The sequence below is a fragment of the Rhinopithecus roxellana genome, chromosome 10 (assembly GCF_007565055.1).
Source record: "Rhinopithecus roxellana isolate Shanxi Qingling chromosome 10, ASM756505v1, whole genome shotgun sequence".
In the NCBI taxonomy this organism is placed as follows: domain Eukaryota; kingdom Metazoa; phylum Chordata; class Mammalia; order Primates; family Cercopithecidae; genus Rhinopithecus; species Rhinopithecus roxellana.
Window position 1 is genome coordinate 120,095,676 of NC_044558.1, and position 23,300 is coordinate 120,118,975.

Sequence of the window (23,300 nt, forward strand, 5' to 3'; positions counted from 1 at the left end):
GCATGCGCGCGTGCACAGGCATGCATGTGTATGTGTATGCAGGCATGCACGTGCATATGTGTGTGTGCACTTGTGTGTGTGTATGTGTGGTTTAAGTCTCCTTCCCAGCATTTCTCAGAAACTGCTTATGGAAAAAAAATAATAATAAATGAAAGGGTTGGCTTATTTGCCCTTCAACTAGTTAGCCCCACAGAGTGAGGCATAGGAAATTAAATTTGGCATAAAATATTATAGCTTTTTGAACACCTGTGGCTTTTCCATCTCATGGTAATCTTAAAGAAAAAAAAATAGTCTTTTGTTTTCTCCCCCCGCATTTTCCTCACCGTGGTATCCTTCCCGTGGGTGGTCTTGAACCTGTCTTGCAATTGTATGGTGTTGAAATCTCCACTCAGTTAATTTCAGCAGTGTCGTTGGGAGTTTTGTATGCAACAAAAATCCCAAGGCTAGTTAATAGTCTACCATGAGGCTGCAGGAGGATGTCAACAGAAACAATATGTTGACACGAACTGAAATTCTCCATCAGAGAAAATTTGTTTTCTACACAGGCTTCAGCTGGAAAAAGCTGAAGAGCTCTATAAAATCTTGAATGCTAATAGAGTCGTTTTTCATTTAATAAATATTTATTGGGCACCTTGTATGTGCCAGGTACTGTTCTGGGTGCTGAATATACAAAGGTGAACAAAACAGGCAATGCCCCTGCTCTCTTGGTGGGAAGAAAAAGACAGAAAACAAGTAAATGGATTAATCAGCGATAAAGACAGTTTAGATAGTGCTAAGTGCTATGAAGAAAACAGAGTGATGGGTAGAGAGTGACAGAGGTGTTCAGCGGAGAAGTGATCAGGGAAGGCTTCTCAGAGGAGGTGATGTTGGAGACTTGAAGGATAAAGAGGTATGCAAGCATACACATGGAGAAGGTTCAGATTGACTTCAGATTAGATCTATATTAAGGTCGTATCCTGGAAGATGAAAATCCACATCGTGCCCAAGGAGTGTGTGTGTCAATTGGATGAGATTTCTCTTATGCAAAATTCAACCCATTTTGGGTTTTTGTGACTCATTGTTACTTCCTGCATTGCTTCACGGATCATGTTCTTTTTCCGAGGCTGCCCACCTAAACTAAGCTGAGGAAGGAACGTTTCCCTTGCTCCAGTCTTGCTGGCTTTTGTCTCTGTGTTGATATTCTCATGAAGTTTGCAGTTAGAAAGTCCAAGTGTTCCATTAGTGCCTGTGGGCTGGGGCTCAGGCTAGGTGAGAGACGATATTAACACCGACGTGTCCTGTCTCATCTGAGAGAGATGAGACTCTAGGGGCCACAGAGGCAGAAATCCCTCACCCCTCTGTGTAGCACATTTAGGACCTTTGTGGTGAAAACTAAAACTTCTTGTCCTGTCCTCAGGATTATGAAGAGCATTGTTTGCATAATCTAACAAAAAGAAAAACAATTTGACTCACCTTCAAGGATTTTTAAATTTAAATTTTATGTATTTATTTTTAAGGTAATACAATGATATTGTTTAAAACTCAAAAGAACCAAGAAAATATTCCGTGAAAGTCACCTGTTCTTGACTTCCAAGGCAACCAATGATAGCAGTTTCATGGGTATCTTTCCAGAGATAGTTTATATCTGTCTACAGGCAAAAGAGTGAAGATATTCTTCCTCCCTTTTGTTGAAACATAAAACACAGTAAACATATATGTTACATATGTAAAAATACCTGTATATGTAACTATGTCTGTATTTATAAATATATGTACATATTTCATATTACATTAACTATAATACAAAGAGCTTTCTAATTATTTTTATAGCTGAATAGTATTTCCTTGTTTGTACTATATTTACTTAACCAGTTCCCTATTGATGGACATTTAAGTTGTTTGAATCTTTTCTTTATAACATACAATGCTACAATGAATATATATCATTTCACGCACACACACGCACACACACATATATACACACAAGCATACATATGTATATATATGTATATTTATATGAGGGGCTGCAGGATCCAAGGGTATGTGCTTTATAATTTTGATAGATGATGCCAAATTACCTTCTAGAGAGGTCTGGCTTCCATCACTGATGAAACATACTAATTTAAACACGGCATCTATGGCTATCAGGACAAGCATCAGTGCAAGCCACACTAAGTAGCTTTTTCAGGAAACTGGCAAATCCTGGGCCACAGAACTTTTTGATAACTTGTAAAAAAATGAAAGAAAGAAAGAGAGAGAAAGAGAGAGAGGGAGGAAGGAAGGAAGGGGAGGGCAGGGCAGGGAAGGGAAGGGAAAAGAAAAGCTTCCTTGCCGCAGTTCAGAGTTCTAGACAGAATACTGGTGCTTCATTTCCAGGGTACCAAGTAAATAAATCAATGTTGCACCCAACTGGATCTTTCCAGGTGCCGCCCATCTGTATCAATGATGCTACATAAAATAAGTAAATAAAATAAGCCCCCAATAAATACTGCAGTGCAGCTCCTAATTTGCGTAAAATGGATGAGTGGTGGCGTAAAGTATGTTTTTACTTTGTAATTTTAAAGCAAACCCCACAGACACAATGTCATTTCACCTCAACATATTTCGTTATGTATGTCTCAAAAACTACAGTTATTGTCTTAAATAATTGTAACCATAATGCCATGATCACAGCTAATAAAATTATCAGTCATTCTTTAGGATCACTTACTATCCAGTCTGTGTAACTAAATATTCCCAATTGATTTAAAAATGTATTTAGAGGCTGGCAGATCACAAGGTCAGGAGATCGAGACCACGGTGAAACCCCGTCTCTACTGAAAATACAAAAAATTAGCCGGGCGTGGTGGCGGGTGCCTGCATTCCCAGCTACTCGGGAGGCTGAGGCAGGAGAATGGCGTGATCCCGGGAGGCGGAGCTTGCAGTGAGCCGAGATCGCGCCACTGCACCCCAGCCAGGGCGACAGAGCGAGACTCCTCTCAAAAAAAAAAAAAAAAAGGTATTTAAAATGGTTTTTTTCAAATTGGTATTTGCACAAAGTCCTCAAACCAAAGTTGGTTGTTCTATTATCTAGAGCAGTCTCCTCCCTTACTTTTATTCCCTGCCACTAACTTAACTGAAAAACCAGGTCCTTTGCCCTATAGAATGTCTCTTACCATGTGTTTGGCTTTCTGCTTCCTTGTGGTGTCATTTAGCTTGTTCCTGTACTCCTGCTTCCTAGTGCTACATGGAAGTTAGTGCTAAAGACTTGATTAGATTCAGGTTCACCTTTATTGGCAAGAATACATTATGGGTATATGCTGCCCAATGATGCTTTTGCCATGATGAATTCCTGAAGAGATGCCAGGGCAGCAGCTTCTCTTTTCTTGACCCTTCCTTGAGAATATTTCTATCAATGTTTGTTTTTTTAAAAAAAAAAAAAAACAACAAAAGACTGGCTTCCTGTTTCTCTTTGCTTATACAACTTCTTTCCAGAACCAGATCAACTGAATCTGAGCTGATTAATATAGCTAATGAATTAGAGATGGCAAATCCTGGCAAGCCCATACCTTGGTCAGTGCCTGTCCCTTGGCTCCGCTTACAGGATTCTGTAGAGCAGTGTTGGCCAAGAGAACTTTCTGTGATGATAGAAGTGTTCTACATCTGCACTCTCCAATATGGTAGCCAGTCACTACAGGTAGCTAGTGAACACTTGAAATGTTGCTAGTGTTTTTAATTAAATTTAAATTTTTAAGTAAATGTAAATTTAAATAGCCATTATGTGGCTAGTGGTTGTCATATTGGATAGTGCAGCTATAAAGTCATTTTAAAATGACTTGAGACACACACCTTTCCCACCTCCCTTAGGACCTAACTGCTTCTGTTTTAAAAAGAGCTTTTAAGAAGTCATATTTCATATGTTTGGTTAGTGAGATTGACTTTTACAAAGCTGCTGCTGAATTTGGTGAGCAGTCCAAGGGCTTCAGGTGAGCCACTATTTGCACAAAATCCACCTGGGCTTGACCCAAGGAGATGATAGAAGGAAGTCACTGAGTCGCTGGGCAAAGCTAGACCCAGGCCCAGGCCCTGGAAAGGGAAAATGAATGCAGGAAGTTGCTCTGTGTGCAAAATTGATAAGAAGCCTTTGGCTAAACAGCAGATACCTAACTGCCATCAGGATATGTGGGTATAGACATATTATTGATTAGTAGATGTGTGAAGTAGACTTTGTCCAAAAAGAATCTCAGGTGCCAAATTTTTCTTTTCAAACCACGCTTCCAATGTAGCTGATATCTACAGTGGTGGAGATATATATAGATAATCTATCTGGATGTGTTCAGACTGACAAAATGTTGAACGCCTTCACTTTTCAAAGTAGTGGGTACAAATTGTGTTAGGTACAAAGATGATTAAAGGTTAGGTACAAAGGTGATTAAGACGTGGTCCCAGGCCAGGCACAGTGGTTCACACATGTAATCCCAGAACTTTGGGAGGCAGAGGCGGTGGATCACCTGAGGTCAGGAGTTCGAGACCAGCCTGGCCAACATGGTGAAACCCCGTCTCTACTAAAAATACAAAAATTAGCTGGGCATGGTGGCGCATGTCTGTAGTCCCAGCTCTTCAGGAGGCTGAGGCAAGATAATGGCTTGAACCTGGGAGGCAGAGGTTGCAGTGAACCAGGATCGCACCACTGCACTCGAGTCTGGGCAACTGAGCAAGACTCCATCTCAAAAAAAAAAAAAAAAAAGGAGACATGGTCCCTGCCCAAAGGGAACTTGCAATCTAGTAACAGATTATTATCTATTGACTATTGATTATGTGCTAAGCATCTTTCATAGTTCTTATTTAATCCTTACAAAACTGTAATAAGGAAGGCACTATTAGCCCCATTTTAGAGATGAGGAAATTGAGGCCCAGGGAGATTAAGTTACTAGTTCAAAGTAGTGCAGCTACTTAAAGGATGGAGGCAGGATGCAAACCCAAGCTTAAGCCACCATTGTACTTCTCTAGCACTGTAGGATTAGAGTCTCCTGATGGGTCTTCATACCCACCCTTCAAACCCCGTCTTCTCACCATCTCCTCTTGCTCCTCGACTCATGACCATGGCCTCCTCTCTCTCATCTACAGTAAAAAGCAGGTTTTTTACACAGGCCCACAAGATCCTTGATTATCCTTCCCCTGTTATCTTACTATCTTATTGTTCACTCCTCTACCTCTCTCCACTGAAGCCACTCTGACCTCCTCCCATTTTAGTTTATTTGCACTGGCAGGGCTGCTTTTAAGAACATGTTTCATTCAAGTATGAAAATAACTCATCTCCTGCAAGTCTAAATAAATGCCACCTTTTCAGTGATACCTACCCTGAACATAATATTCTCTTAACCCCTAACCCCACTATATTTTGTAATTTGCTTTTTTCTTATTAAGTTGCTCACCCCACCACACACACACAAGAATTTAAGTTCTATGAGGTCAGGAGCTCTCCCTTCCCCATTTTGTTCACTGCCGTTTTTCAAACACCCAGAACAGTGCTGGGTGCATAATGGGTGTTTGGTAGATGTTTGTTGACTGAAGATGGATGAAGCTCAGGTGTGTCCAATTTCAAAACCACTGAGCACTGAGTCACACTTGCGTATATTTTATATGTGAACACAAACCTACTTGTCTGTATCTGCCACGTTAATCTGGGTCACTTCTAACGGGGTGACGATCAGAGTATCCTGTGCAAATACATGTGGGAGCTACTTCCTTTAATTTCCAGTCTCTCTTGAGACAGCACTAATGAAGCTGTCACTTGTGGCTTCCTATAGGGCCAGACATGGTCAGAAATTGTGGTCAGGCAGCTTCCACATATGAGGATACTACCCCAGCCCTGAAGAGCGGCTTTTTTTGTTTGTTCATTTTTTATGCCTTTGCCCTTACAAGAGAAGAAATACTCTGCTTGTTATTACCAGCCTTGTTGAGGACTGAGATGTGGGAGGGTTGATTAAGGAGCATGGTACCTTAGGCGGTATTTGTAGTGAGTGAAAAAGGATGTAGCTTTATGATTAAGCTACAATTTTCGCTATCCTGCTATTCAAAGTATTGAATAGAGGCTGGGCGCAGTGGCTCACACCTGTTATCGAGCACTTTGGGAGGCCGAGGCGGGTGGATCACGAGGTCAGGAGATTGAGACCATCCTGGCCAACATAGTGAAACCCCATCTCTACTAAAAAAATTAGCCGGGCGAAGTGCGTCTATAGTTCCAGCTACTCGGGAGGCTGAGGCAGTGGAATCGCTTGAACCTGGGAGGCAGAGGTTGCAGTGAGCCAAGATCATGCCACTACACTCCAGCCTGGTGACAGAGCGAGACTCCGTCTCAAAAAAAAAGAAAAGAAAAGTATTAAATAGAAATCATGTTTCTCTTTTTGAAAAAAAAAAAATAGGTTATTCTTGGTGAGAATTTGACTTCAAATTGTCCAGAGGTTATCTATGAAATTAAAGAAGAGACACCTGTTTTCTACAAACTTGTTCCTCATCCTGTGAAGAATATCTACATTTATCTAACAGCTGGGAAAGAGGTAGGTAGAAATACTAGTTATTGCTTCTGATTTATAAATAAAAATGGTTTAATCGATGTCATTATCTAGTAGCAAAGCTTTTACTTTGAACTACAGAGTTTAAGCAGTGCCCTAGGCTTCGAGGAGACCCGCAGTGGTTCACAGGCATGGAATTAAAAACCTTACTGACTGTCAGTAAGTAAGCAAGAAATATTATCTATTTAGACAATTTTATTATTGGCTATATTTCCAGTGCCAAGGTTTTCAGAGGAGGGTGTGCTTGCAGATGGGCACATAATCAGCAAGGTAACTGAATTTACACATTTATTGTGTGGTCACTGAACGGTTAGATGCATTTATGAATATACCCAATGGGACTGGCTTTGGAATTTGGGGTTAATATCAGGCCACAGTCTCATACACATTCATGAACCAGGAAATATATGGTACTAACCCTCCCCCTCTTCATTTATCTTGCTGTTTTGGCTTTTCTTTTCCTTCTGCTTACTGAAATAAAAGTAATATATTTTTATATTTCCTTCATCTTTACCAAGTACTTTCACCAAGGGAAGGAGAAAAGAAACTAATTGTTAGTGAGTCTCTACTATGTATTAGTCACTGTTCTTTGCATGATCTCTGTCTAGATGCATAGAATTATGTACATACACATACACACAAGTGTAGAAAACAGTGTTAATGAAATGTGTTACTGACTGCACATAGTGGCTCATGCTTGTTATCCCAGCACTTTGGGAGGCTGAGACAGGAGGATCCCTTGAGGCCTGGAGTTTAAGGCTGCAGTGAGCCATGATCGAACCACTGTACCCTAGCCTGGGTGACAGAGCAAGACACCGCCTCACAAAAAAAAAAAAAGAAAAAAAAAAAGGCTGGGCATGGTGGCTCACACCTATAATCCTAGCACTTTGGGAAGCCAAGGCGGAGATCACCTGAGTTCAGAAGTTCAAGACCACCCTGGGCAACATGATGAAAACCCATCTCCACTAAAAATACAAACAATTAACTGGGTGTGGTGGTGCATGCCTATAATCCCAGCTACTTGGGAGGCTGAAGGACAAGAATCGCTTGAAACCAGGAGGTGGAGGTTGTAGTGAGCTGACATCACCACTGCACCCTAGCCTGGGCAACAGAGTGAGACTCTGTCTCAAAAAAGAAAAAGAAGAACAAGAAGAAAAAGAAGTGTGTTTTTAATTTAATGAGATAGTTACCTTTGTTTTATATGAAGAATCTAAGACTTGGAGAGGTTAAATAACTTGTTAAAGAATATCTATCTATCTATATATATAGATAGATAGATATGTATGTATATATTTATAGGTTAGCCTTTGCAGGGCTAAGACAAAAACTCAACCCTGATTCTAAAGCCCGTGATACATGGTATGAAATCCAAAATTTGTGAAAACTGGACATTCCCTGGCTCAGTGGTTTTGACCCATGACCATTTGAACATGGAAAATGCAAAGAAGGTAATTGAGACGTACATAATTCTATAATGGATGTAACAGATACTCTCAGCCCACCCCTGGTTTTCCATTCTTTTCCTTTCAGTCATTCTAAGGAGAATAGCAATGACAGCCATCTACATGTGCTTTTTGAGTCACAGATAAGATGTCCAAGCAATTTGTAGTTTCTGGTATTCTGATAAAGATGATATTGTTCTTTGCACATTGAAAAGTCAGTTGTATCAAAATGAGCGCATTGAGATGGCCACATCTTCCCAGAGAGCTTGTAAACCAGTCCTTCACCATGTAGAATCTCCTATGCCAATTTGCTTCACCATTCAGACACTTTGTATTATGTTTCTTCCCTGGGGATCCATCTTTGAAAGACCTTTGTCTACCCAACAAACTGCACATATTAAGTAACGGTTCCCATTCCCAGGGTTTATTTATCAAGGGCATCTCAAAACTGCTGGTCGGAGTACTGACTGCGCTCCCACATGGAGCTGATAAAATTTCAACCCAAAGCAAAGAAATTTGATATCTTGCTTAATCCATGCATGTTTTTCCATTCATTTTTTTGAAATATTGCAAATAGCTCATAAGTCCCCATTACTTCCTTCATGGATAGTAATGGAACCCCAGAACTCAGGACCCTAGGCTGGGAACCACTATGAAAAGCCACCAGTAGTTGATGGGTTCCCACTTTCTAGAAAGCAAAAAGTTCTAGCCTCTGGTCATTCAAAGCCTGAAGTCCTGGGGAGAGTTTTTAACTGGGCATCAAAGCTGGTTAGCCCTGCATTCTTCACTGAGGATTACTGCTAGAGATCCTATTATTTGAACTCTGGCTGAGCAAATATAACCCCTAAAGAGACAAAGCCCAAGGAAGGCTCTTTCCTAGGCTGTTAGGGAGATAAGAACAGCCAAACTAATAAGCTATGGGATATCCATGAAATGGTATGATACAGGGCCGCTACAAATAATCATATGGAGATGTGTGCATTTATGTGGAATAGTCACTACGGTCTGTTATTAAATTAGAGAGCAGGTCTAATGTATTTTTAGTGTCCCCTCTCTCTCTCTGTCTTTTTGGTTTTTTTTTTTTTTTTTTTTTTTTTTTTTTTTTTTTTGAGATGGAGTGTTGCTCTGTCACCCAGGCTGGAGTGCAGTGGTACAATCTCAGCTCACTGCAACCTCCGCCTCCACGGGTTTGAGCAATTCTCCCGTCTCAGCCTCCCTATTAGCTGGAACTACAGTCACACTCTACCATGCCCAGCTAATTTTTGTTTTGTTTTTTTTTTTTTTTTTTGATAGAGACAGGGTTTCACCATACTGGTCAGGCTGGTCTCGAACTCCTGACCTCAGGTGATCCACCCACCTTGGCCTCCCAAAGTGCTGAGATTACAGGCATGAGCCACCTTGCCTGGCCCTCTCTCTTTTTTTTTTGAAACAGAGTCTCACTCTGTCACCCAGGCTGGAGTGCAGTGGTATGATTCGGCTCACTGCAACCTCCACCTGCTGAGTTCAAGCAATTCTCCTGCCTCAGCCTCTCGACTAGCTGGGATTACAGGCACCCACCACTATGCCCAGCTAAGTTTTGTATCTTTAGTAGAGACAGGGTTGGCCAGACTGGTCTTGAACTCCAGGCCTGAAGTGATCCGCCCACCTCAGCCTCCCAAAGTGCTGGGATTACAGGTGTGAGCCACCGTGCCCGGTCAGTGTCCTCCCTCTTATACAGAGTTACATTTGTGTGTTTAAATACACTGAGTAATAGTTCTCAGAGAATGTTCTGGAGACCCATATTCCACAGAATGTTCTGAGCAAAAGTGGTCCCATGACCAGCTGTTACTTACTATACCCCTCCTGGAATAGTATATGTGGGGAATAGTATATGTGGGGCTCAGCATATTCAAAGGCTCTCAGAATCCCTGTGCTAAGGAAACCTGTTTCACTTTTTCAGTCTAAGGTTTCATGTTTGCTGGATCATGGAACCCTTTTCTTACATAATAGCAGTAACCAATACTTATTGAACATTTAGTACCTGTCAGACAATGGTTCATAATAACCCCATGAAGTCGTGATCCATTTTACAGATGAGGAAACAAGGTTAGAGAGATTGCACGACACTATTAAAATCTGTCAGTGTTACAGAGGCATTTGTGAACTACCAGGAAATACTTTCCTCCATTCTGGTTAATTCTGGCTTAGGATCATGGGCTGCCGGCTGCATCTGTCAGCAGTGTTGGGGACTATGAAATGGAAGGGCATGGTTATCCTCCATGAAGTCAACTTGAAACTGAAGGATCCACCTCAGGATAGTCCCTGTTTTCCTCACAAAATAGAGGAAAATAGAGAGCTCCCTTCTACAACTCTTTATTTCTCTAACCTGCTAAAGAGGTTATTTATACTATAGCATGTACAACTTCCTGGCATAATGAGTTCCACAAGTTCCCTTACTACCTGCTGTGTGGTTTTGCCTGCAGAAGGTGCTCTGTGTGATGCTCAGCTACTCCCTGCCTCTTACCACCCTACTTGGAGGCTCTGACTGGCTGCCTAGATGTCTGGGCCTGCCCAGCTGGGGTGCCCTCTTTGTGGGCTGCTGTTTCCTGACAACAGCAAGAGGCAGCTCTAGGGACAGGGAAGTGATTTGACTACTCCCCCTGTTTCTTTTATTTTCAACTCCACTGGAGGGGTGTGAGCAAAACAAGTCAGGAGCTGAGGTCACGGCGCTGCCCCTGGCAGGGGTGTGGGAGGGCCTGGTCCCTGGTCTTCCTCATTTCCACATTGAGTGCCAACCTCCTGCTGACACTCCTGGGGCAGAGCCTTTGCTGTTCCCTAATGCTCATTTCCAAAATGCTATTGGCCACACATGGACTGTCTCTATATAAAAACCAGGCAACCTGATTCCATGATCCCTATGGAAAACATCATTAGCAGATCAGAAACCCAACTGCATGTCAGACTCACCTGAGAGAGCTCTTAAAATACAGATTCCTGGCCAGACACAGTGGTGCATGCCTGCAATCTCAGCACTTTTGGGAGGCTGAGGTGGGAGGAGTGCTTGAGCCCAGAAGTTCAAAACCAGCCTGAGCAACATAGTGAGACCCTGTGTCTTTAAGAAAAAAATATTTTAAATGAAAAAAATACACATTCCTGGGCTCCGCCCCCAGACTTAGTGAGTCTCTGTGGCAGAGGCCTGGGAATACGCACTGTGAAAAGCTCCCCAGGTGATTTCCATACAAGGACTTAATGTCCTAGAACTTGAGACCCACTGCCCAGTGCCAATATGGAGGTGTTCTGAGTGCAAATTGATAAATAGGCTCTTTTTTGCCTTTCATTAGATAAGGTGTTGTAGTTTTCCTGCTGTTGCTTATCATTCTGTCTGAACCACTGTCCTCTTTCTTTTTAGGTGAGGAGAATTCGTGTTGCAAACTGCAATAAACATAAATCCTGTTCGGAGTGTTTAACAGCCACAGACCCTCACTGCGGTTGGTGCCATCCACTACAAAGGTATCTCCTGAATTCTTTCTCACCAACTCGCATTTTCGAAAAAGTGTCATGCGGCAGAACACTTGTTGCCCTACTTTAACGATCCATTCCAGTGTCCTGAGGGAGCTGATCTCTTCCTCGACTAAAATCTCGTTGTGCAATCGTAATGAATTCTCGAAGATGTTTCCAGCCACGTCCGTGCTATGCAATCACTGGACCAGGGGGGCTCCCCAGTCTGGGGGCGGGAGGGGCAGGTGTGCGGCCTTCAGGAGAATGGGCGAGAGCAGGCAGATTTGGCTTTTACTTTCTCCAGAGTTCTCCAAGACTCAAGAGAGAGGCAAAAGGTCCCCCCTCCGAGAAGATAAAAGAATAGAGATGTTTGAAAATTTTTCAGTTGAATCCCCATCATGGCATGTATTCTGTTCGCTCCGCAGAAGCCTCGTTATTGATGGCGCCGTCTCCTAATGCGCCACGCAGCTGGGGGCCTGATGTACAATCTCAGTCTCCGGGCAGAATCTGCCCAGCCTGATCTGAAATGACGATGTTCACGACCCATCTAGGCTCAGGGGCTACTGGGAGCAGCTTCCTCGCCATGGCAGTTTCCTAGCGTCCCTGGGCCCGGCCTGGTTGGATTCGCCGTCGCCATGGCAACCCAGTACTGGGGCTCTTGCTGGAGAAGCAAAGAAGGAGAGAGCCTTCGCTGCAGCTCAGGCAGGAAAGAGAGAGAGAGAGAGAAAGAGAGAGAGAGAAAAAAAAAAAACCCATAACAGTGTCTGTCAGTTTGGTGCTTTCAGTTTTTAAAGGTGAAAAGGATAAGAAAGAGCAGAGCAGGTGGAGAGATGCTGAAGGCTAAACCGGGGGACAGTTTGGGGCTAGAAAGAGGAGGAGGAAGAGAATTGGGGACTGAAGGGGGAGGCAGCCAAGAGAAATGAAGGGAGAGGGGGAAATACAATACAAGCAAGAGGTTTAGGAAACGAACCAAAAATATGGGGATGGAATTAATTAAGAGTTCATGGGGGAAGGCACAATTCGAGCTGCAGCAAGAGGAATAATTGCCCCTGCCATTTGCTACGCTTCCTTACCGGGCTGTTTCCGTCAGAGTCACTGGCAGACAAACGAAGCAAGGGCCAGAAAAATGCTCATGAATAATTCACTGATCACGAATGGGATTTATTTGTTGCACACTCACTGAGCAGTCTTGCCGTAATCTTTTAGATCCATTCATTTATGTAGCACCCCTGTCTGTATTTGTAGAGCTGTGTACAGGAGTCAATTCGATAATGGCGGCGACGATGGTGGTGATTAAATAGCCACATGGAGCTAGCAGCTAACCTATTAACAAGCTCAGCTCTAGAGCCTGTGGGAGATGTCCAAGCTGGTGATATGAATTTGGGAGTTGGTAGATTTTAGATGGTACTTAGAGAAACCATAAGACCAGACGAAGGAGTGAGTGTTGATTGAGGAGAGAAGTTTGAGAACTGAGCATTGAGGGGCTGTGGTGTTTAGGGGTTGGGGAGAAGGAGGGGAAACAGAACAAGAAATAAGGAGGGAGCAGTCTGAAGGGGAAAAGGAAAAACTGGAGAGGGTGGTCTCCTGGAAGCCAAGGAAAGAAAGGAGGAGGAAGCGATCCACTGGGTCAGATTCAGCTGAGAGGTCAAGCAGGAGAAGAAAAGAATGGATCCATTGCACTTAGCAGGTGACAATGGGTGACTGCTGGGAATGCCATTGTTAGGAGTGGCGCTAAATCCACTAGAGACAATGGGAAAATAAGACCTTAAGCAGGGACAGCTTAGAGAAGCTTTACTGAGAAAGACAGCTGAAAAAATGAAGCAGACACTGGAAGAGTAAGTAGAGTCCAAAGAATTTTTTCTTTTTTTCTTTTTTTCTTTTTCTTTTTTTTTTTTTGAGATGAACTCTGGCTGTGTCTCCCAGGCTGGAGTGCAGTGGCATGATCTCAGCTGACTGCAACCTCCACCTCCCAGGTTCAAGCTGATTCTCCTGCCTCAGCCTCCCGAGTAGCTGGGATTACTGGCATGTGCCACCACACCCAACTAATTTTTGTATTTTTAGTAGAGATGGGGGTTTCACCATGTTGGCCAGGCTGGTCTCGAACTCCTGACCTCAGGTGATCTGCCCTCCTCAGCCTCCCAAAGTGCTAGGATTACAGGCGTGCGCCACCGCACCCATCCTGTTTTGTCTTTTTAAGATGCATGAAATAACAGTGCATGTCTGCGCTGTTGGGAAAATTCCAGAAGAGAAGGAGAAATGGATGATACAGGAGAGAGAAGGGTTGTGGACTGTTGTCTTTCAGCAGGTGGAAGACAATATGACTTGGTGTGTCAGCAGGGAGGCCAGCCTCAGACAGGAGCACTGGCTCCTCACCCTCAGTGATAGGAGGGAAGGTAGGGAATCTGGGCCTGAGCGTGGGGAGGCGGCAGAGGCCTGTGTTTTGTCTTCTCCTATTGCTCACATTATTTTCAGTGGCCTAAGGCCATTGAGAGTGAGGTTGGAGAGGAAGCACTGGAGGTTTGAGGAGAAAAGAGAGAGAAGAAGTGGACTGGAAGACTGGGAGAGAGAACAGAGTAGAGAAATATAGAACAGTTGCCAGGCAGCATTAGGGCCCACTTGAGGTTGGTGGTCTTGTGTTTAAAGTGAGAGCCGTAAGCATGGTTTTGTCTTTCTCAAGCTGCGTTCAGCTCTGGTGGTATAGCTGTAGACTCAGAAAAGTTAGCTCTAGCCAATTTGGGGGCTTTGCCAGAAAATATATCAAGAAGGGAGAGAGTGTCCAGGGTGCTGAGGGAGGATGTAAAGAATGGATGATGATATTGACATGGATGTTGATTCATATAATGATGGCACTTGGGCTCTAAGGAGGGAAGTAAGGATCTGATGGGGGTAGGGACATGAAAAGGTGGCAGGGTCTATGTTGGAAGTTGAGGTTGACTTTAAAGATTGTTAGGGGCAGGCGCGGTGACTCACACCTGTAATCCCAGCTTTTTGGGAGGCCAAAGTGGGTGGATCACTTGAGGCCAAGAGTTTGAGACCAGCCTGGGCAACACGGCAAAGACCCCATCTCTACAAAAATACAAACATTAGCTGGGTATGGTGGTATGTGCTTGTGGTCCCAGCTACTCGGGAGGTTAAGGTGGGAGGCTTGCTTGAGTCCCTGAGGCAGAAGTTGCAGTGAGCTGAGATGATATCTCTACTTTCCAGCTTGGATGACAAAGTGAGACCCTGTTTCAAAAAAAAAAAAATTGTTGGAACTAGGGAATTGGAAAGGGGAATTATTGGACTGTGGGGGCTTGATATTGAGGTCATGGACGGGTGACGTTATTGGCAATGACAGGGTCTGCCATATGATTGTCAAGATCATTGGCAGAGAGGGGTCAAGGAACTGAGGTGGTTACCAGAGTACTAAATGGCTCCGTCATCTGTGTGGAAATCATGGTCACCAAGAGATTGAGGAGCTACATATTCAAGGAATGAAGGGAAGTGGCCAGGGCTGGAGTGGTCTGTAATGATCACAATGAGGAGGGACCTGGGGTGGTTTGAGCTGACAGCATGGGCTTCGAAGCTGGGGAGGAAGTGTTGGAAAGAGAGAAGAAGGATCTTCCAGAAGAGGCTGCAAGACACAAGTAGGACACCTAGATGAGGGAGAGGAAGCAGCCAGACCTTGAGAGGGGCCTGGGGAAGCTGTGACCTCGAGGGAGAGCTGGTTTCAGTAATATTGAGAAGGTGAAAGGAACAATCCGAGAAGAGGTTGAAGACATGGGGGCTTCTGTTGATAACTGGCTGTGAGTTATAGTCTTCTGTTTGTTTGTTTGTTTTGAGACAGGGTCTCATCCTGTCACCCAGGCTGGAGTGCAGTGGTGCAATCACAGCTCACTACAACCTAGACCTCCCCAGGCTCAGGTGATCCTTCCACTGCAGTCTCCCAAGTAGTTGGGACCACAGGTATGCACCACCACGCCCATTTTTTTTTTTTTTTTTTTTTTGTATTTTGTAGAGACAGGGTTTCACCATGTTGCCCAGGCTGGTCTTGAACTCCTGAGCTCAAGCAATCCTCCTTCCTGGGCCTCCCAAAGTGTTAGGATTAGAGACGTGGGCCACCATGCACAGCCAAAAGCCTACTTCTGCTCTTGCTCCCTCACCCCTATCCCAGTGCTCTCCAAGAAAAGTGATTCATTTCAAATCCAAATCAGATTATGTCACTCCCCAGCTTAATACCCTCCCCTGGCTTTCCATCTTAGAACTCAGTCTGACTCTCTTGCTGCCAGGACCTGCATACCAGGCTTTCCATGATCTGGCCTTCCACCACTTCTCTGACCTCTCATGCCATTCTCTCCTTTGTTTACTCAATCCCAGACATCCTGATTTAAGACTATACTAAGCATGTTCCTGCCCTGGGGCCTTTGCATGTGCTCTTTCCTCAGTCTAGTGCATTCTTCCCCACATCTTTCTATGGCAGACTCTTTCTTGACTATCTGGTCCTAGAGCACTCATCTCTCTGCACCTGCCTACCCAGTCTTCAATATCCTCCACTTACTCACAGTGACATTACTTTTTTATTTTCTTCATGACCCATTGCTATTAGGAATGACTTTACTTCTCTACCTCTCTTTATTGAAATGTGCTCAAAAAAGCATAAGTTAAATGAATGAGATAGACTAAGTGATTGGTCAACTCTACCAATGGCAGGTTGAGACTTGTGCTTTAAGTCTTATAAGACATTCTGAAGTCATGGAGCGATGGCGCTTCACAGCCATGTCAGATCACTTGGTTTCAGACAGCCTGGGTTGTGGCCTGCAATGAAATGAAACTAAGTCTCAGATCTGTGACTCATGTGAAGCTCCCCGTACCATTCAAAATTAGGAATTCTAAAGGGGGATGTTTTCTTACGACGGTAGAGCATCCCACTGTGTTTATTTTAAATGTCACGGATTTATTTAGAAAAATGATTTATTTGCTCTGTTGAGAAGGTTGAGTTTTCTTGCATGCATGTCTAGAAAGTGGAATGGTAGGGAGAGGCAAGAAAACTATCTTCACTTCCTTCTGATCAGATGTTAAGAATAGGCATCCAGGCCGGGCACGGTGGCTCACACCTGTAATCCCAACACGTTGGGGGGCTAAGGCAGGTGGATCACCTGAGATCAGGAGTTTGAGACCAGCCTGACCAGCATGGTGAAACCCCGTCTCTACTAAAAATACAAAAATTAGCCAGGTGTGGTGGTGCATGCCTGTTAATCTCAGCAACACAGGAGGCTGAGGCAGGAGAATCACTTGAACCCAGGAGGCGGAGGTTGCAGTGAGCCAAGATCCAGCCTGAGTGACAGAGTGAGACTCTGTCTCAAAAAAAAAAAAAAAAAAAGAACAGGCATCCAGTGTAAGCAGATAAAAAGCAATTAGATAAACAATGAACTCTAAAAAGTCTAGTATTTTATTGTTGGAACCTCAGATCCAACCTGTGCTGAATTTTTCTGTGTGGGTGGAAAGTGAATTTTTGCAGGCTGAATATCTTGGGTTTGGAAAGAGTTTCTCAGTTTCTCCCATATTGCAAAGCATAGCACATGTGTTCAGTTACGAATTTCCACAAAACTGGCAATCCTGAGCCAATGAACGGGTGAGGTTCCAAAAGTTCATTTGCAAGTTTGTTTGGCATGCAGAATGCATTTTCCCATAGAAACAATGTCATAAATTAAGGATTGACTCCCAAGCCAGCCCATAAAATCCAAAATTATTTAATTTCAACAAATATTTATTGAACACCTAATGACAGCCTAATCTGGGGCATAAGATAGCTAGGTGGTATTGAGATAAATCGGATGCCATTCTTGGCTTTAAGGAACTTGCATGCTAGCTGGGAAGGCAGACTTATCAGTGGCCAACATTCATTCATTCAATCCTACATCCAATCACAAATATTTTTTAAGCACAACAGTGTGCTAAGTCCTATGCTCAGTGCTCCGGGTACAGTTTTTTCTTGTCCGTATAGAGCTTGCAGTCTAATGAGGGATATAATGTGTATCAGCTAGGTTTCTGCTCTAGTAATGCTGTATAACAAACAACCCCCAAATCCTTAGTGGTCTAAAAGAGCAAACATTTATTTACATTTGTTTTTCTTGCTCATGGGTCAGCCTGCCAGCTATGGGAAGAAGGGTGGGGTCAATGTCAAGCTGAAGATTGAGTTCAGGTCTGTTTCCCATGTTTTTCATTCTGTACATGCTCTTCTTAAGGCAGATAGAAGTAGCATGAGAGACCAAGCTAAACTAGACAACATATTCTAAGCCCTGGCTCACATCATGCTGACCAATATTCCATTGATAAAGCAAGCTGCATGGCCAAGCCCAATATCCATGGAGTAGGGAAATACATTCCACCTACTCTAGTGGAAGATTCTGCAAAGTGACCTGGTAAAAAGGTAGTGTGAGTGTGTCATTCTAGTACAGGATGGATTGAAGAATTGGGAACAATAATCCACTCTCATCAATAAGTAAAGGAGATGAATGAATAGAGTGTCATAAGGGCTAGCATGGGGGAACTGTAGGGTTTCATGGGGGCACATAGGAAATACCTAACCCAAACTTAACAGGTCAAGGAAGGCTTCCTGGAGGAAGGGATGTCTAATCTGAACCTGAAGGGTAGGGGGATATCAGCTAGGTAAAGATGAGGCAGGGGAAGCTGGTGTAGGGATCAGGCTGTACAAAGGCCAGGCGAGCTTGGCCTGAAGCTCAGTGTGGACGAGGATACAGGAGAGCTGGGGGGTGCTGGGAGATGAGGGTGTCAAGATAGGCAGAGGCAGATGAAGGGAAGGTCCTGCAAGTCACATTAAAGAATTTGAATTTTGTTGGAAGGACCTTTGGGAGCCATTGCAGGGCTTTAATTAAAAGTGTGACCAGATCAGATGAGTGTTTTAGAACGAGAACTCTGGGGTGCAAGGTGGACCGGAGGGGACTGAGAAGAGCTGGCAGATCAGTTAGCAGGTGGCTATAAACCAGCAAGAGACCAGGAACTGAATTAGAGTGATAGTAGTGGTGAGGGAAGGAAGTGGGTGGATTAGAGAGCTATTTGGAAGATAGAATTGACAGGGCTTAGTGATTAATTGGATTCCCCTTTGAGTCTGACACACTAAAAATAGGGCCATAAAATGAAAAATAAAATCTCAAGGTGGCCACTGTTTTTCTGGAAGATGTATCCTTTCTCCTTTGATCTCAGTCTTCATGAAGAAAACAAACAAGTGATACCCACATGTACACTTAATTCCTCCTCTGTCCCAGGCACTGGGCTAGGCGCCACGTTAGACCCCAGAAGATGGGTACCTGAGTCAAATGTGGGAGGGCTTCTGAGAAACACCAGCGCTGAGTCTCGGAGTGTTCAGTGGGGTGAGTTATCACACTGAAGCTGGTGTTGAGATTACAGAGGAAGGAGTGCAGGCATCTGGCTGGGGTGACCAGATGGACAGAGGTATCGGTTACTGAGTAGGGAGTATAGAAGGAGTGGCCTGTTTGGGCTGCATGGGAAATGCAGGGGGCTGACTTCCACACTGGCAACATGGACAGGACAACCTATGAGGACAGAGGAAAGGTCCTGTGTTAGTCTGTTTTTGTACTTCTATAAGGAAATACTTGAGACTGGGTAATTTATAAAGGAAGGAGGTTAGTTAGCTCATGGTTCTGCTGGCTGTACAGGAAGCATGATGCTGGCATCTGCTCAGCTTCTGAGGAGGCCTCAGGAAACTTACAATCATGGCAGAAGGTGAAGGGAAAGCAGGGCATGTCTTATATGGCTGAAGCAGGAGGAAAGGGGGATGGAGGAGGTGCCACACACTTTTAAACAACCAGATCTTAAGAGAACTCACTTACCATCATTAAAACAGCACTGAGGAGATGGTGCTAAACCATTCATGAAGGATCCACCCCCACGATCCAATCACCTTTCCCCAGGCCCCACCTCCAACATTGAGGATTACAATTGAACATGAGATTTGGGTGGGGACACAAATCCAAACCATATCAGGTCCCAAATGCATTTTGCTTTGGATAGAATCTGGGCTTTGTATGACCTGCCAGTGTCTTATCTCTGCCACTTCTCCTCTTCTATAAAGTGGCATTTATAATTGGCCAGGTATTGCAAAAAGTGCTGGGATTACAGGCACTTTGGGAGGATGAGGTGAGTGGATTGCTTGAACCCAGGAGTTCAAGACCAGCCTGGGCAACATGGTGAAACCCTATCTCTACAAAAAATACAAAAATTAGCTGGGTGTGGTGGCGTGCACCTGTGGTCCCAGCTACTCGGGAGGCTGAGGTGGGAGGATCGTTTGAACATAGGAGGCTGAGGCTTCAGTGAGCTGTGATTGTACCACTGCACTCCAGCCTGGGTGACAGAACGAGACCTTGTCTCAAAAATCATAATAATAATAGTACCTGCCTCAGAGGTTTGCTGAGAGAATTAAATCACACAATGTACATCATCGTAGGCCCAGTGCCTGGCTCCTGGTAGGCAATGAAGTTGTGTCAACTGTCATTGGTGGAAGCCTAAGGAGGCAGTCATTACGTGGAAGCCTAAGGAGGCAGTCATTACTTGTCCCTGAGGTTGGGAAAGGCTTCAACGAGGAGGTGGCCTTAAAATTGGGCCTTGAAGCCTGGGTAGACCTTCACCAGGGTAAGAGTGGTCAGGAGGCATTTCAGGCAGAAGAACTAGCGCAGTAAGAGGTCTGTGAAGAGACTGGCAGACGGAGTTCTGTGCACTGACTCTAGAAGGAAGGAAGTGGATGGAAGTGCTGGGTGGGCTCTCAGGGTGGACCTTACTAGCGGGTGCTGGGAACTCATGACAGGGTTTTAAGCGGAGGCCTTCCAGCGCCATATTTGTGTTTTAAAAAGATTATCCCGCTGGCAATGTGGAAGATGAACCATGTTAATCCAAGGCTCTCCCGGCTTCCCACCCCACCCTTCCTGGGTCGCTTTCCTCTGGTGTGTTTTGTAAAGAGTGAGTTTATGTCACGTCTCTTCCTGATTCAGCTACCTGGTGGCTATTCTCCGATTTCATGTACCTCCCCATTGGGAGAGGTAGTACGTCTCCCAGTGCATGCATGGGACCCCACTTGCTCTGGTTTTAGTGCCACGATGGAATCAGGGCTGGCTCCTCTTCAGAAAATGGGCCCTACAGGAAAGAGCACACTTGCATTCACCCTGCCATCCCTTCGTGCTCCACCCGGCACAGGGTACACATGGGTGGAGGCAAGGCCCCAGGCATGCTGCTTATAAGGTATCTGTATGTGCCCTTCAATTATCTTTACAAATTTCACATTCACTCCATATTTTTCTACATGTTTCTTCCATGTTGACAGTTGGAAGACCTTCAAGCAGCCCCTGGTGGCTGTTTTTAGGTCTTCAGCTGTTGTTCGGCTGTTCCACGCATGAGATTATGAAAGAGATCATTTCTTGCTCGGCCTAACAGCAGGGCCCTGTGGTCAGTCTTCCTATCAAACTTTCTGAAGGGTTGGGAGTAACAGAAGGGTATTTTTAACACACGAGAGAAAACTGCCATCTGAATGCTAAACATGTTTGTCCCCAACACCCCAGAGTAACAGATGAAAAGAATTACATGGGTTGCTTGTGGACACATCCCAGCTCCTTTTTTTATCTTGCTCTCCTGTCTTGAGGGTTCTTCTCCAAGTGACACTCCTTCCTCAAGCCCCCAAGGCCTATCATTAACCTGGTGGGACCCTTCCCACCAGGACTGTGATTGCCCTGAAACTTGACCAGTATAATCCATGGTGCACAGTAATTTATGGCCGTATTCTTCAGTAGCCTGAGTTAGTCTGTTCTGCCATCATGAGAGGTAAGCTATATACAGCAGAGAGGGCCTGATATGGCTTAGATGTTTTGTCTCCTCCAAATCTCATGTTGAAATGTGACCTCCAGTACTGGAGGTGGGTCTGCCAGGAGGAGTTGGGTCATGGGAACAGATCCCCCATGAATGGCTTGGTGCTATCCTCGCAATAGTGAGTGAGTTCTCACTCTTGAGTTCACAGGAGATCTGGCTGTTTAAGAGAGTGTGGCACCTGACCCCTCGCATTCTTGCTCCCGCCCTAGCCATGTGACACACATGCTCTCCTTTCACTTCCAGCATGATTGGAAGCTTCCTGAACCCCTCACCAGGAGCAGACACTACCCATGCTTCCTGTACAGCCTGTAAAATCATGAGCCAATTAAACCCCTTTTCTTTATAAATTATCCAGTCTCAGGTATTTCTTTGTAGCTATGCAAAAAATGGACTAACACAGGGTCACAGAAGGCTTTGCAGTGGAAAAGTCCAGATGGATGTGACTGCTCCTCATTCAGAAGGTGGCTGCAGTGCCGCTTCCACAGGAAACCTGCCTTGAGTCCAGGCCTGGCCAGGAGACAGTGTGCATGGGTGGAGAAGAATATGCTTATCATACATTAGACACTACCTTGCACGTTCTGTGCCATGTTCCATTTAGTCCTCCTGGCACCCCATGAAGTAAGCACTATTACAATCCCCACTTTATAGAGAACAGCCTTAGCTTGTGTATAGTTTCCTACAGCCGCAGAAACAAATTCCCACAAACTCAGCAGCTTAAAACAACACGCACTTGTGATCTTATAGTTCTGGAGGTCACAAGCCTGCAATGGGTTTCACTGGGCTGAAACCAAAGCACTGTCAGGGCTGTGCTCCTTCTGGAGGCCCTTCTTTGCCTTTTCCAGCTTCTGGAAGCAGCCAGCATTCCTTGGCTCATGGTCTCTTCCTGCATCTTCAAAACAACAGTGTGGCATCATCATATTACATTGGGCCCACCCAGATAATCCAAAATTATCTGCCCATTTTAAGATCCTCAACTTACATCTGCAGAGTCCTTTTTGTCATGTGCTATGGTTTGAATGTATTCCCCAAAGTTCATGTATTGGACACTTACTCCCCAGTGTAACAGTGTTGAGAGGTAGAATCTTTTGGACGTGATTAAGTCATGAGGACTCTGTCCTCATGAATGGATTAATGACATTATCACAGGAATGGGTTAGTTATTGCAGGAGTGGGTTACTTACCATAGGAGTGGGTTCCTGATAAAATGATACATTAGGCCCCCTTCTCTCTCTCTTATTCTCTTTCTCTCTCTCTCGTGCTTTCTTGCCCTTCCACCACGGGATGATGCAGCAAGAAGGCCTTCACCAGATGCAGGCCCCTTGACCCTGGACTCCCCAGCCTCTAGAACTGTAAAAAAATAATTTTCTTTTCTTTATAAATTCCCCAGTTAGTAGTAGTCTGTAATAGCAACATAAAACAAACTGAGACACCATACAAGGTGACACAGTCACAGGTTCCAGGGATTAGGACGTGGACATCTTTGGGGGCCATGATTCTGCCTACCACTGGTTATACAAGTAGTGGAAGCAGGATTCAACTCTAGGCTCAGCTCCAGCTCCTAAGCCATTAGAGCAAAACAAAGAGAAACAGGCAAGTGACATGATCTCTCATGGCAGTGGGTAGAGAGGGGAGAACCTGGAGCAAATGGCCCTAATGGAGCAACTGCTATGTATAAGAAAGACATGGCACTCGGGGCCCACCTGAGTCATAGAAAACCCTCCATCTTGAAAGCTTAGGCAACCATGCATTCATTTAACAGGTATTTGCTGAGTACCTGATATGTGTCAGGCACTGTCTTAAGCGCTGGGATTCTAAGCACTAGCGGTGAGTAACACAGGTCAAAATCCCTCCACACCCATGTTCATTGCAGCACTATTCACAATAGCAAAGACATGGAATCAACCCAAATGCCCATCAGTGATAGACTGGATAAAGAAAATGTGGTACATATGTGCCATGGAATGAAAAGGAATGA

General features: G+C 44.4%; 1 protein-coding gene across 2 annotated transcripts in view; it reads left to right on the plus strand.

Annotated features, from left to right (window-relative positions):
* Positions 1 to 23,300, plus strand: part of PLXNC1 (plexin C1) — a 160,477-nt gene that overhangs the window by 26,982 nt on the left and 110,195 nt on the right. For both annotated transcript variants that reach the window (XM_030939504.1, XM_010383921.2), the window contains exons 3-4: positions 6,384 to 6,518; positions 11,364 to 11,464. In XM_030939504.1, the coding sequence (XP_030795364.1) occupies positions 6,384 to 6,518; positions 11,364 to 11,464 (236 nt within the window). The remainder of the gene's footprint in view (positions 1 to 6,383; positions 6,519 to 11,363; positions 11,465 to 23,300) is intronic.